The following is a 16,039-nucleotide window of genomic DNA, read 5'->3' on the forward strand; positions in this document are numbered from 1 at the left end:
CTGTAGACATTACGTGATGCGATTTTTTGGTACATACTAGTTTACTAGAATGAAGTGATATTCTTCGGGTATAGATCTCATGCAGAAACTCTTTGTTGGCGTGATGCATACAATGTGATTATAACTTTTTGCCGAGTGTTTTTTTTTTTTCTGACATGATTTGATACACAAAATAGGATTGCCTCTCCAAAAACGTTGTCTTTCTAAATTTTGTTAATCCGATTTGCGATTGTTCCGCGGCAAGTTAAGCGATACGAAAGGGATACAGAGGAGAGAGAGAGAGAGAGAGAGAGAGAGAGAGGGAGAGAGAAGGAAGAAGCAAACATATAAGTCAAACGAGTGAACGCATGTCCTGGATCACTTTCACTCCCTGAATATACTAATTCGCTAAGCCGTGAACAGCTATATACTATACTCCCATTACCACAAAAGCCCTTTAACCAACATATGTTGTGTGCAGGATATTTTCAAGGCGTCGTTTACAGGCAAAAATCTCCGTGCCAACTTAGAAAAGTGCTTGTTGTTCCGTCAATGCGCCGCGTTCTTTCAGCCATGATAGGACAGGAGCGCGCTGGAGTATCCGCGATAGATCAAACTTACTTCATCATCGACCACTGAGGTGTACACATCGCCTAAGCACTGCTACCTGGAAGGCATAATTTTCGTTGAGTTTCGCTGATAAAATTCCGATCTCTACCTTCCTTGTTTCATGGCCCGACTCTGACATCACATCCAACAGTATGGAGTTATCTCAGGTAAGAGTAGATCTATGACTTGCACATCAGACATGATTACTATTAAGAAGTGCTCGAATCATCGAAATTATACAACTTTCATAATAAACATGCCTGGTCCGACTGCAATGGACATGACTCATAGAGCGTTTGATTGACTTCGTTCACTAAGGAATAAGTTATATCGATCATGGAGTCACATTTTAGGTTTATTTTCACCTGGCCATAATTTTCATCGGCGTTTAATCATTTGAGTGATATCATCTTCATTAATACTTCTCTAGCATTGCACAAAATAGTTGTTTGGTCCAGTGGTAATTATGATGACGAATATAAGAAGACCAAACGCTCTTTCCGGAATGTTTTCAACAAGATTTACCTAACTATGATAAAGTCTGGTAAACAAGAGCAAGTATTCTTTCCTGAATTTATGATAGTGGATGGCTGCAGGGCAGATGACTTATAAACTATACTGTGTGCTATGGTAAGTAATAATAAAGTCGTGTACTTGAATCTGTCACAGACTGACGGTACAATCAACGTTCGTTGTAGAAATGCCCGAATGTAACATAGTGAAAAGAAGTTCCTGCATGCATGGTTTGGAGAACAATGACAAAATTAACTTTTGGCACGAATTCCCTTAAAACTACCCGAACACCGGGGATGGGGGTGTAGAATGGGATATGATGCATAACAACAATGTAGTCCTTCATTGAGAAGTGATAAGGTTCGATTAAAGGCAGCTATAGGTAAGAGGTTTGGGTGAATAAGTAGGATACATATATATAATCAAATATAAGTTATAAATTATAAGTTATAAATATATTATATATATATATATATATATATATATATATATATATATGTTTACATATACACTCAACCAAAAAACTTTTTTTTAATACTAATAATGATACACAAATTTTAGCAATTGTTTACACCAATAATGATATCTGGTGGTAATGATATGCCATTCATGTTATCAGTATCCATTCCAGTTTGAATTATGAAAATCGGTAAAATACTTTTTGAGATATATCCAAACATTCTAGGGGGAACTTACTTTTTTGGTTGAGAGTATATGTACATATATATATATATATATATATATATATATGTACTAATTATCCTTCTACTGTTTTGCTGCCTTGTGGGATGTAAAGCAGCTGGTTTCACGTGATACACAATGACTAATTCCTTTGATAATGATTTCCTATCTGATACAGATTGTGTACATTCGAGTAATTATATCCCGTCCCCTATTACATGGGAACCTGATACACCAGGTTCCACCAGGCTTCGAAAATGCAGAAAACCTTGAGTACCTGCATTCGTGGCCTATATTCTTGTTTATTTGTGCTATGATAACCAGAAAGTAACTCTGATCAAAAGATGAGAGTTTCTTTTAAGAATATTTTGTTCTTTTTCTGTATCGAGCTTGCTTGTATGTTGTTTTTTGTCCATTCACTTTCCTTCCAACGTAGTTGTGTACAATAGTTTTTCTTTAAAACTTGTATGAAGATGCACGTAGCCATTACGGTTGAGCTCACTAGATTTTGACTTTCGCTGACGCCACACTGGTGTCCTAGTTTATACTTTAATGGTGTAAAGGATATTGCCAACTCATCAGCACACTCTATTCATACCTTACGTCTGATCGATATTTTGCATTGTTCGATAACACAGTCATGTAATTGACCATGGAAAGGGGATGCGTGTACCGCTTGAACGCTTTCGCAAAGGCGGATTACCAACCTGTCCGTTCCCTGTTGCCGAGGCAAAAAGAATATCATTTGGGAACATTGAAGGCTCTTATTAATCTCGAAGAATTGAGGGAGGGACGGGATTACAAGGAACAAAAGGACAACCCAGGGACTTGTTCAAACAGTAACCTTGTGAAGTCTCGCATCAACTTTTTGCAAAAGTCTCTTGTATATGGTTTGCCCGATGCACAAGTCAGGAAACTTGCAGAGAGTACAACATTCTGTTGTCAGGTTTATTGCTAAACGTCGTTCACACTGGTCTGTTACACCCCACTGCCGAGGGAACTACCGAGGTTTAGAATCAATAGAATGGAATATTTGAATATAAAAACGACCCAAGTCCCATAAAGAAAAAAAAAAACTGGTTATCTACCTTTTCATGTCTTCGTAAAGGGTCTCCAAAGACGATTTCCAAATTTGGACTTGGGTTTTATTTATATTCAGGTATTCAAGTTGTAAACGCGTAAATCTGAGGATTCTTTTGCTATCTTTTTATTGCTTGAGAAACGCTGCACCGGTGTATCTTGAACAGGTAATGATGAAATACTCCGAATAGAATTAGACTAACTTGTCTGTAAGAACAAATTTGAATAATCATAGATTATTGCGATCATTAAACATTTTCGGAATCTTTGCCATAAACAATCTTTAATTTCTCTTATTACCCAACAACTTACAGGGAGTTTAGAATTTGAGTATGATGTACTATTTCTTAAACTGTGCTTGGTCTGGAGAGAACATATTTTGTAGCATTATCATAACGGAGATAACGAGTGAAACGAAAATTTAGATTTAATTATAAACTGTATGAAACAATGGGTTGGGGACAGAATTAAGAAGCAATTTATAAAATGATTGACAATGCCTTAATTTCTCATCATTTTATCAGTAATTTAACTTCCATGGTGCTATGTGAAACTGTAGTGCTTCGCTAATGTAACGACCATCAATGCCTCTAGCAAGAGTCAATGGAAGAAGCCTATTTAGTAAGGTCTGAAGCCTCGCAAGTTGGGTTAAATGACCTTTTATCCAAATCGCACTATACAATAATCTAGCTGTGGCTAACTCATCGTACAGCCATGTAACGGCTGACTAACCGCGTACCAAGGGGGGGGGGGGGGGGGGGTGAGCATTTGGAAACACGTTTTAGTAGTGGATCAATAAAACATTTTAAAACCCTTTTTCTTAATTTCTTCTATTTGAAGTGACCACGTAAAGTGACTATCAAGCACAACTTCGATGCATTTGCTAGCACTGGGTAACTCTTCGCAACTGACTTGTTATTAATGTCTGACTATTCTGAAACTGTATTTTCTTCTTTTCCTGTTCGCTTTCTTCTTTAGCTCTGTGTGATAAACGGTTTATGAAAAGCAGGAATCGTTATATTTATTCGACCAGGTAAAGATATAGGATACATATCATACACATTACAAACATGAAACAAAAACCAGAATGAACATTACAAAGGAATACATTGTACTGTACATGTTACACAAAATGACAATAAAACAAATAAAGTCAACGTGAGCGTCAGGGCACACAAAAGTAAAGACATTTACTATTGCCCGTCGGCATGTGAACCCACATATACCCCTTAGAAAAACATTTTACATTCATTCAAAGCTAAAAGAAGAATAACGCCATGGCCCACATCAAACTTCAAATTAATCAAAACGTAAGAAAACACAATAAGATTCCGATATTATCATCCAACCATTGACTCCATGGCCTAGAGCACGCCTTGTGAAATACATATACAATGATACACTTATAATTGAATTCAAACATTCACTAGTTTCAAAAGGTGATAGAATACAACTTCAAAATTAGTATAGCAGATTACTGGAATACCACCCGACCCCAACCCTAAACCTTGACCTCGCAAACTATCATCCTCATCATCATAAACATAGAAAATGATGCGTGTGTCTAAATCAAAACTAAAACTATCATTCAATGTGATTGATACCCCAAGCTAACACTGAGGGAGTTAACTCAACTAACAATTAGTTTGTATGCTGTTACCATGGCAACACAATGTGTGACATGAGCAAAAAATGAAGTTTGCACAACTATATATCATATCCGTCATGAAGTGGATGAGAAAATTCGGTCAATAAAGACAACACTATAAGGTAAGATGTCATTCAAACTTTAAAGGTCCTATTTACGTTTGGGAGTAGTGATTTTTAAAATGTTTAAGATATCACATTGATGTATATTATGTGTAGGTCACTTGTATCACAAAAAATCCTACCATATAAAATGCTTGTAATGAAGCCTAAAATATAAGGAGATCTCACTGTTTTTCTCAATAAACCATTACTGTAGACGGTTTAGTCTGGCAACATTTTTATTATAACTATTGTTCACATTTTCTTTTCTCTTTTTTTGACAATACTTAACATCTCTTATACCGATTCAAATTTTTACATTGGTTGTTTATATCCCTAATTCACATTCTAGAACTATTTTGAAGCACTAATGCTGGTTTTTTTTTTTCATCTGTACTTTAAATGGTAAATTATACCTTTAAAATCCGAGAAAAATGAGTAATTATGTACTTTTATTTTTTGCTTGAAGTAATGCTTCTGAACTTTTTGTGCATTTTTGCGGCGGTAATGTTAGTGACAGTTTTCTAACATGTAAATAAGATTGAATAATATGACATCACGGCTTTATACAATATACAACCTTTTCATCAAAAACTCAGCAACTATGATAAATTTCCCCTTTGCAAAATCTCCATCGTACTGCATTCTTCCCACGTCATCGTATGGCATCAACAACTGTGACCAATATTACTCTATATAGCTTCATGTTTCCTAGTTCCTACAAACATCGACAAAGGTCTCGTGCAAATACCCCCAACCCTACAATTCTTATCATGAATCTAATCCTAACCCTTACCCAAACTCTAACCCTAACTCTAATCCTAACCCTAATCTTTACTCTAACCTTATATCACTAACCAATATTTAGCTGGGGGGGGGGGGGGGGTAATTGTCCTTGGGGATAATTGCTGTAACAAGATTTCCTAGCTCGTGTCCGATTCCATATACATCTATGTATACTACAGTATTTGAATATTTCTATTACATGTATCACAAATACGATATGGGGCTAGATGAAATATGAAGAGTTTGTTTGCAAAAACCGATAAGTCCATATTTGCCAAATGGAGATATTTGCGATTAAAGGTCAAGAAAAATAAAGAGAATAATAAGAAAATTTTTGATTCTTTTGACCATAACTTCAAAAATATACCTTTATATTATGTAGTGACCAAGATATCATTTCAAAGGTATTATTTTGTACTTTATGACAGAGATCGCACATCAAAATCTTCAAAAATGGACTTATCGGTTTTTGCAAACAAACCCTTCATATTTACCTTAATGCGCCAATGATGATACCTTCAAGAAACGCTTTGTGACAACAACTAGGTATTGAGGTCAGACGTGCTCCCAAAAGCTCAGGGCGGTCTTTTTTTCATTTGTTTGTTTGTCTGATTTTTTTATGGGGAATAACAATCTTGGATCTTTTGTACAAATCGTTTTGATAAGCTGTTTAAGCATCGCGGTTACGTAATTCCTTTATACAAGCTCACAATAAAAGTGGGACCAGTTTGCCGCAGAATGTTTCCAGTCCGGCTGTAATGAATAGGATCCTATTTTCAGCGTTTCCAGCGAATAATAGACCCTGTAGGATGAAAATGCCAGCTACATAATATTTCCTGTATTTTTTACTTATTTCCATCGAACAAAAGGCGACCGATGCATAAACAAAGTAAAGAAGTAATGAATTTCGAGTCAGAAATATACAAAGTGTTTGTACGGGGTATAGGACGGGTGGATACTTTGCAAGAGTACTTTGCAAGAATGACATTAAAAGTTAATAAAGCAAAGGAACAAAGTGATCTATAAACAACAACAACAACAACAACAGCATTTCGTAGACGTGGATCACTAAGTAAACGTATGCAAGTACCATATTATTTATCCAAAATTGTGTGTATAGCAATAGCATTTGTTTGCTCTTATATGATAAAGCATAATTGTCAACAGCACTTAACACTTATCGCTGTAGTCCACATAACTATACAAACTTGAGAGTTTTAGGCCTCTCGTGTAGAGCACAATGTACATTATTATTATTGGTTGTCATGGTTGTGTCGGACACACACAATGCCACAAAAATAGTGATGATAAATAAAATGTTATTCCGTTTTGTGGAAACTTCAACGTATTAAGCGTTATCATTAACAATTTTGTGTGATTTATGGTGTTTTTGGAGAGAATCATGAAGCTATATAGACTTATATTATTGCTAAAAAGATTGATAAAACGGGTACACTACAACCGTATACTTTCAACTTCTTAACCACACAACATACATTATCTGGATAACTATACGACAACCTAATATGATTGCATGTTAATATTAAACAACTTGATCATTTTGTATAAGTGGGTGTATGTGTTTGAAAGCCTAGCATTTATTGCACTGCAGGCCTATTTAAAAGAAATGATTTAACGAGAACGAATTTCGACTTGCAAGTTATAAGACAAATACACGAGAAAGTGAAGTCTCTATTTTTTTTCTCAGCAATAGGTGGCATTTTCTAAAATTGAAAAACAAAAACAAAAAACAAAAACCTGATGACTTTTCACACAGGTACTTGTTGGAGACGATCAATTTTTATGCACTTCTATCATTCCTGAATCCACAGAATACCCACGTATATTTGAGGTAACTTTCTCTTTAAAGGGAAACACCATGACATACCTCGACCTTCTCTGAACAACCCCCCCCCCCCACACGCGCGCGCACACACACACACACACACATTCATGCTCGCAAAATACACTGTGTACTCGCTGGTCTGCGCACAGACGCAGATACATGACCGCACCCATATACCCATTACTACGCTGCACTGTGTATATTCATTATCTTCCTTTTACTTTGTTGTCGGTATGATATTTGCCAATATTGTGGATGAATGATGTCTTCAATCCCCATGACCTCAAAAACGTTCATTCCAAATGGGGGTTTTTCAGACGAGAATATTCTCAGAGAAGTTGTTACAGTTTACCAGCAGAAATGTTCAATCATCAAGGTGACAGCACAGAATTGAATTACTGCACTTTTTTTTTCATCCACCAGAGTAGGGTCGAATTACTAACTTTAAGGTGATTATCGAATACCAGCAAAATATAATTTCCATCTCCTCTCATCTGCCTGAATTCGGCAGTAAACAGAATCCTGAAAAAAGAAGGAAATATGATATAGGAGAAGTGAGATTTAAACTGATGTACCGGCTAGTTATTCTGACAAGCAGAAAGTGTTTTATTATCAAGATTACAAAAAATAATCCGTACCTACTTACTCATTACTATCACACACGCACAAACGGATGATATACTTGTGATTCATCTCTCTCTCTCTCTCTCTCTCCCCTTCTTTATCATAAAGGTACGAGATTATTGTATTCCACTATACTACCAAAAGCCTGGTAACAAGATAAAGGATCGAAAAAGAAGACGCTACGTCTAGATCAGTGGAATACTAAACTGTCTTAAGCCTATTGAATGTCTCCACCACCTCGAAGTTTAAAAGTTGGCACAATATTCATGATATTCCTTGCATCTACAGACATCTAATCTTGCAGGGGGGGGGGGGGGCATATCTGTACGTGTTGCAACCCCGCCATGTTTAGTTTAAGCCTATCGCTACCGCTATATCTGGGTCCGTTGGGGTCACACACTGTTCCGGGTAAAAAATGACTTGGAATTTGGTCATGAAGACCCCGAATGGGGTCACCCTGACCCAACTCATGACTCTGAATGGGTCATATCTGACCCCATTCCTTGTCATTTCTGACCCGGAACGGTGTATGACCCCAATGGACCCAGTTCCGGGTCAGTTCTGACTCGGATATTTTAAGAGTGTATCTATGTAGATAAACTCCAGCTTTCCATTTACACAGGTACATGTGTACAATCATGTATGTATTTATATTCATTACAGCACTGTAGAATTAATACACATATTATATTCAGTGATATCGTACAATGTCTGTTCATCATGAAATGTTTCAAATTCACGAACATATTTTTCTCGAGTAATGATTTATAATCTATCTACGTAATTGACAATTAAAACACATTTCAGGTATTCTTTTTCATCAGAGATCAATGACATTTATTTCCAGCAGATATAAAAAACATATTAGCACAAGTAACATGCGATCAAATTAAAAAAAAATGCTTGGGGCACATCTCTTCGTTCAACAATATGCAGTATCGTATAGTAAAATAGAAAAAAGTATGGGAGTTAGTCTCAAGATTGTTTTTTTTTTTTTTTGGTCCCTCTGCACGTTCACCTTGTTTGTTTTGTCTACAATGCAAAAATTATTTCAAAACATTTCTGCAGATTATATTTTGAACATTTTAAATAGGTGATTGGGTACAATGCATGAGGAGGTTATTAGCATTCTTTAATTGGGTTCATTATTATGTTCTCATAGCTGGTTCAGAATGCTGAGTTTATTCATTTTTTATTTTGTGACGCAGTCATAAGGGATTATCATTCAAAATTTCAGGTATGATGATGTTTTGCAATATAAATTCATTAGATTCTATATTCAAAACAAAATATTTGAAAAGTATAATCCATGTATCATATGTTGTGTTTCAATTGTTGAAATCATATGTATACTATTCTTATGTCATTTTACTATGTATATACAATTATCGCAATTCAACTACTCAGCTGCGAAGATGCTTGAATAAACCATGAATTGACTTGAAATGAAATTTAGAACCGAGGTAAGGACAAGGACAAGGACAAAGGCAGAGAAAAAGACATACTAACAGACAAGACAGGGACATCAACTTCGACTTATATTACAATAATAGGAAGATGGGTCCCAGCAAGTGTGTAATACAGGGGGAATTGTAGAGGGTGTACAATGGTATATAAAAGAATAGAAAATGGGGGACAGCCATCACGCATTAAAGCGATTATGCAGGTACAGTGACAGCGAGAAAAAAAAAATGACATACATTCACACCCAAAACTTAAATGAGGTTCTGGACTCCAAAAATGCTTGTGTAGACGGTGCCTGTCTGGACTAACATTTTTGATAGTCTGTCGTGTTGGACTAACATGCAGGACTAGTTTTATGCTAGTACAACATTTGACAGACTACTAGACAGTTTAAGTTTTCAGTTCACAAGCCATAGGCGTTGCCAAAAGAAAGAAAGAAAGAAAGAAAGAAAGAAAGAAAGAAAGAAAGAAAGACACAAAATCAAATATATTTTGCAACGCAAGAAATGTTATGCATGATGACTGTAAAACTATCATCATACTCTACTCCATGAGACTTCATATCTTATAAAAGTTTGTTAGAGTTCAGTCAGGAGATCTTTTCGACTAAAGTAAAAGTTAGGCATGACGCTCACGTTGAAAATCCATTAATTGCTATGCCATTTCGTTACCATTCTTAAAAATAAAATTCTATTAACTGTGTTTCTGTGTTTCCCCACATTGCAGCTGAACTCCATCAAGGTGCTTATAGCTGTGTGCATGCTTGGGACCATCGCCTACCTCCAAGTCCTGGAGAGTTCCACCAGTATACAGGTTGGGGTGGCTGGAGGTCTCCTGAAGGCGGGCATTCCACGGCTGAAGGTGGTGCGACCAATTCCTCGCCCCGTGGTCTACGTCAAGACGCACAAGACCGGTAGCACTACCGTGGCCAACGTTCTGAATCGCTACGGTCTAGCAAACAATCTGTCTTTTCTCCTCTTCAAAGGCGACACGAAACATGGCCACTTCCGGCAGCGTATTCCGAAAGACGTGAGTCAGGTTTTGCCCCCGGTGGGTGTGAAAATCGGTGACTACGACAATTACCGAGACTACGATGTCCTAACGACGCACGTCCGTCTCTTGCCGAACCTGGACTTCATGAATCGTCTCATGAAGAAGGACACCAGGTATATCACGGTGCTTCGCGAGCCCAGCAAGCAGTGGGAATCCGCCTTCTCGTTCTTCGGGTGCGCAAAGAAGTACGGGGGTGAGAGCGACTCGGCCAAGGTAGAGGAGTTCCTCGCGGATCCCCTCTACAATTGGAAAAGGAAGCACATAGGCCAGTGCAAATACTACACAAGGAATGGTATGTGGTACGACCTCAGCTCAAAGTCACTGCACACTGACAAACAACTCATTGAAGACACGCTGAGTACGTTGGACAACACTGTTGATCTAGTCCTGATAACTGAGTACCTGGACGAGTCTCTGATTCTCCTGAAAAGATTGCTAAATCTTGACTTCAGTGATATCATGTACATCAAGACGAACGCACGCGTCAACACCTCAGATCTTTCGGAAGATCAGCGAAGACGGATTCGAGAATGGAACTCCGCGGATGTTCTTTTATACGAGCACTTCAATAGAACACTTTGGCGGAAAGTTACCGAGTATGGTCCACGTTTCCATCAGGACTTGCAATACTTCCGAGACCTCCTACAAGCCCATTATGAAAACTGTGGCCTGACCACTGTCGTCAAAATGAACAAAGTTTTCAGACCTCACGTGGTCAACCAGTCAGAGTGGTGCCAATACCTCGTGTTTCCGAGCACTGAAACTATAGTCAATCGCCAAAGCCAAAAATCATGATCCGCACTTGTTGCCAACTGAATTTGCTACCATGGGAACATTGCATTGGTATAAATGAATGGCTGACTTCTGTGATAGGAGGTTCTTGAGGTATTGAAATTACAACAGTTGGTTAAAGTGCCCAAATGCCCAACAGCAATATCAACAGTGACCCGCTATAACCGCCAGAGTTGTTTGGCTGGTATGGCAGCTTTAATAGCAGTACTCCCAGTTTTGTGTTTTCGTTATGAGTGTTTCGTTGATTTATCTGTATTGGCGAGCTATAGATCTGCGACGCAAATGCTTAGACGACGCAGTATCTAGGGTTGAACAATGGAAAGAGTTGCCTCACGCATGTGCAGATCACAATTTTTATCCTAATAGCGTTGTCTCTATCGTTCTCGTCAAGGAGCTTTACAGCTTGCTACTGTGACCGCTATTTAAAGAGGCATTGAATGCTTTAAGGGATGGTGTAGTTTTTGTTGAGACCTGGTTCTAGTTTCTAACTTTTTTGTGAGATGATGACAAATCTCTTATGAAATATGAAAGAGTACGTAATTCAAAGAAGAATCCAATGTTTATTTGATGATGATTGGTTTTGTAATGGCTGAGATATCTAAAACAAACGATACTAATAAAAGATGGGATCCACCTCTTATTAGGATCTATTTGTTTTAATTTGTTTTTGGATATCTCAGCCATTTCCATCTAACAAACTTTGAATTCCTACTAGTATGGTATGATGTTCTGTGAAATATCATTAGAAGTTTCTCAGTGCCGTGCAAAAAGTTTAAAGCTCCATCCTTATCCCTGCCAATATTACACCATCCCTTTAAAGTTAGCAACCATGGTTTCGACTGTTTTCAGTCCCCAATCAATGATTTGCCAATGAGATAAAGTAACTTGCCTGTAGACGCAGAACTACCGGAGTGAGGGGAGCTCGAGCAAGGGACGTCGCGTGATTAATAATCCTTGGTCTTTCCACTGAAGTGAAAACAGCGTAACCAAAGATTTTTTCTTAGTTTTAAGTTTTTCACTTCATGGTTACAGTATACAAAATGCATTATTCCTACCATTAAAAAAAAAAGAACGATAGCAACTAAAGAGAGAAATGTCCTTTTCCCCCTACAGCCTGGAATGGGCTCAGAGTTATATACTATGTTCAGTTCTTAAAGGTTTTCACTTGCCAGAACTAAGAGAATGAATAGTATTTGCATATAACCGTGTCTCAAAATAATGTTCCAGCAGAAATATACCCGTTCTTGTAATCCTACAGTCCATTGAAGAACAATCCCCACTCTCGGGAAAAAAAAATGCTTATTTCTGCAGCCCCGTCTCTGGAATAGCTCTTCACTGATGATGCGATCAGCATGTATCCACAGAAATATTGAAACCATCGCTGTAGGTCAAACACTATTGCATCTTATTTTGAAAAATAATGATTGGTTTTGTTTATGTATATTTCTATTTCTCCACGTCATTTTCACTTTGATATGTGCTACCGTGTGTATTCGCTCTATATTTCATTATGGAAAGAGTGTTGACTTATATATTATATTATTCAGAAGGATAGTGTGATTGAAAGACGGTTCGTTCAAGCTTGATCTTGCCATGGATCTCAGTATTGTCAAGGCAGAAACAAAGTTTGTACTACCAGTACTATTATACAGATATTGACCTTTAAATAGGTGGAAAGAAACACTTGACATCCTTCCGGTAGCCAAGTGCTATCTCAAGTGTGATATCATAAGTGTCGTATTTCAACAATAGACAAGGCAATAATATTTCATGGTCTACTATATAATAGTTTCATTCCAGCCCCGTCGCGGCCAGACAAATTCTACCATTATATCACGTATGAAGGTCCCTGCCTGCAGTAAAACGAGTTCTATCTTCGCTTTGGCAGTCATGTGGTAACATGCTGACCAATCATCGGCCAGTATTTATGTAGACCATGAACATTTACTCAGTACATAAAATAGCAAATCCACACGACCAATATGTGTCTCATGCTATTTCGGAAACCATGAACATAACGGCATGTTCATGTACCGATGAAATACATCAAAAGCCTAGAATATACAGCAGTAGTTTGTTAGAAAGCATGTTATGTAATAAAAATAAGAACAAGAACAAAACTGGTATTCATACTTTTGTGAATCTTCATCACACATGGTAAGTTTATCTAGTTTCTCAGTGACGTTACGGATTTATTTACAGTTAATTGTGTTACCTGTATATGTTTACCTGAGAGTGACATTTAGTGTGTGACACTGGATACAAAATTTTGTGCAATTCTCTACCACTTGAACAGTTTGTGTGAAAAAGTTCTTTAAATTCCACATGTTTTTATTTTCATATGTTAATCACTCGAGATTAAGGTAAACATTTTTCAAATAAGATTTACAGAATGAATTGCGTTCTTTGAAAAGAAAAATATTAGAACATAAGGATTTCTTTTGATGTTTTAGCAATGTGATGTCATTATGATTTTATCTTATTACCATAACAGTCTTGTATGCTGTACTTTATTTTGTTGATTATCTATATTGTGAAAAATGAGTGACGATGATTTTAAACAGTATGTCCTTGGGACATTGAAGCCGTTCATGACGTATGATGAAAAAAAAATGAAGAAATTAGACAGGTTTTACTGGCAACATATAGCTGCACAGTAATTTACTGTACTCTCATTTTGCGGTAGATAACTGTGAAATTGCAGTGAATTACTGCCAGCACAGCAGCACAGAAGTTTACTGTACTTTCATTATAGAGTAAGTTGTCGTTAAATCCGTCTATAAAAGTATTCTACTGTTGGAAATTTAGTAAGATACTGCTGAAGTTACAACAATTTTTTACAGGGTATAGGCAGAAGTTTTGCAATGATTTACATAAATCTCAGAAACTTGGTTCCACGCAGTAATCTATACCGATGCGTCATATTTATTCACAGTGGAAAAAAAAATCTAAAAGACCAATGAAAAAGCAACAGTAAGCTGTATTCAATTTTCACATGCTATACGGCTTGTGTTCTGTCACAATAATGGAATGCGTTGTCACTGAAAACAACAAGATCTTTTTGTCTTTCAGTATCACGATTTGATATATTTATTCAAAACATTATAGAGGTCTTAAAAAATCCAGGAAATGTGCTTTACCAATTAATTTTCCTGGTATTAGTGTGAAGGTATCTTCTGCGGCGATCTTTCCTATCCGTATTGTTGGGTTGATGTTGGCTCAGAGGAACACGGCAATTACATTAAAATAAGCGATATACGTATACAATGTATATGATAATCAAAGTATACATATTTGATATAATTTGATATAATGTGTGTGTGTGTGTGTGTTTGTTAGTGTGTGTGTTATGCTGATCGAGAGTACTACAGAGGTGATATAATGATGGTAAAAGTATCATTTTGTATCATTCTGTAGAATCTTTCGACACTTTTTGTCTTCCATATAGCTTTTTTTCCCCTCTACATATACGTTAATGAGTCATAAAAAGAGGAGGTATAACATGTATGATAGCAATATTGAACATGAATTTAATGAAATAATAAGATTATGGAAAAAAAGTAGTACGACACAATTGGATTCAGACGTGAGTTCAATATAAAGAAGTTTTGAAACATATAATGAATATTGACGAGAACAAAATAAAAAGTCCTGTGTTGTGTGTGCTTATTCATATTGATGTGAATAGGATGTTTACGCTTAGATAATGTGCAATTCCAAAAGTCACGATTTTGACGCGATGCGTATACGTTTGTACTAGCCTTTTCAAATACAGTCATTAATCATAAATTAATGACATACATGTACAATGATGCATTAAATCAGGTCAATTGGTGTGACACCTCCTCAGCGCCTATGTCCTCCTGACTCAGCTTTGGCAATTTAAAGGGATATATTAACCCTTGTCCAATTTGAGGCTAATGGGTTGGGAGTGAGGAGTCAGGAAAATGGCGGCAGCGAAATGTCATTAGAAATAGATGGGTATACGTTAATCTCCGGTGTTGATTTCATCCTATTCTTATCATAGAGTGGAAATGTGTCATATTAAACACGATTCCGATTCTCATTATAAATTTTATGATGATGCTAATTGCGTTGCAAGTCTCCCATTCATTGAACAGCTGGTCGTGCAGTACGTGTTTTGATTGTGTGCGTGTGTGATTCTGTGTATGTAACCATTTATACGTGGATAATGAACCTTAATTTGATGGCTCTTCGTACACGTAAACCAAACAGCACGCAAAGATCTAATTTCATGTCATGACATTTCAGTTCACAAGGAAAATGCATATTCAAGGTATAACAGCACAACAATACATTTTGATGTCGTGATAACTACATAACATAACAAAAAGCTTGACCCAGGTCAAATGATTGATAGAAATGTATTTTTCGATGATTTTCATTATTTTGACGGGGTTGCTGGGATTGACACACACACACACACACACACACACACACACACACACACACACACACACACACAAACAAAAACCAGAGCTTGAAACGTTACAACTAGCATGACAACTGTGCAAGAAATCCGCTATCTCTACGATTGAAACTTAATGCAAGAGGTACAGATGCAAGTGCGGGATGGGCGGAGACGGGACGAAAGGAGTTTGGCACTGCTAAATTTTATACTAAAGTCCTTTACATTAAGTTTCAGCATTAAAAAAAAATCGATAAAAAGATACCAATGTCGGTAACTCTTATCCTCCTACACTTAATTGTGACCCACGGGGATCTCTCGGCAAATCAATCGTTCTCTTGGTATCTTTCTGGGATTTTAGTGTTATTAGAAAACAAAAACAACATCATAACCTTTTATCATACTGGTATAGCTACCTACAGTTCTTTCGTACC

General features: G+C 36.9%; 1 protein-coding gene across 1 annotated transcript; it reads left to right on the forward strand.

The window, feature by feature from the left end:
• The first annotated feature begins 648 nt into the window (after window positions 1-648).
• On the forward strand, window positions 649-13,624 carry LOC139734785 (galactose-3-O-sulfotransferase 2-like). Its single transcript, XM_071645577.1, has 2 exons — window positions 649-755; window positions 10,058-13,624. The coding sequence occupies exons 1-2, from the start codon at window positions 741-743 to the stop codon at window positions 11,177-11,179; spliced, it is 1,137 nt and encodes a 378-aa protein (XP_071501678.1). The 5' UTR covers window positions 649-740; the 3' UTR covers window positions 11,180-13,624.
• The last annotated feature ends 2,415 nt before the right edge of the window (window positions 13,625-16,039 follow it).

The sequence above is a fragment of the Diadema antillarum genome, unplaced genomic scaffold (assembly GCF_040938485.1).
Source record: "Diadema antillarum isolate AM-2024a unplaced genomic scaffold, OU_Dant_1.0 seq00000547_RagTag, whole genome shotgun sequence".
In the NCBI taxonomy this organism is placed as follows: Eukaryota; Metazoa; Echinodermata; class Echinoidea; order Diadematoida; family Diadematidae; genus Diadema; species Diadema antillarum.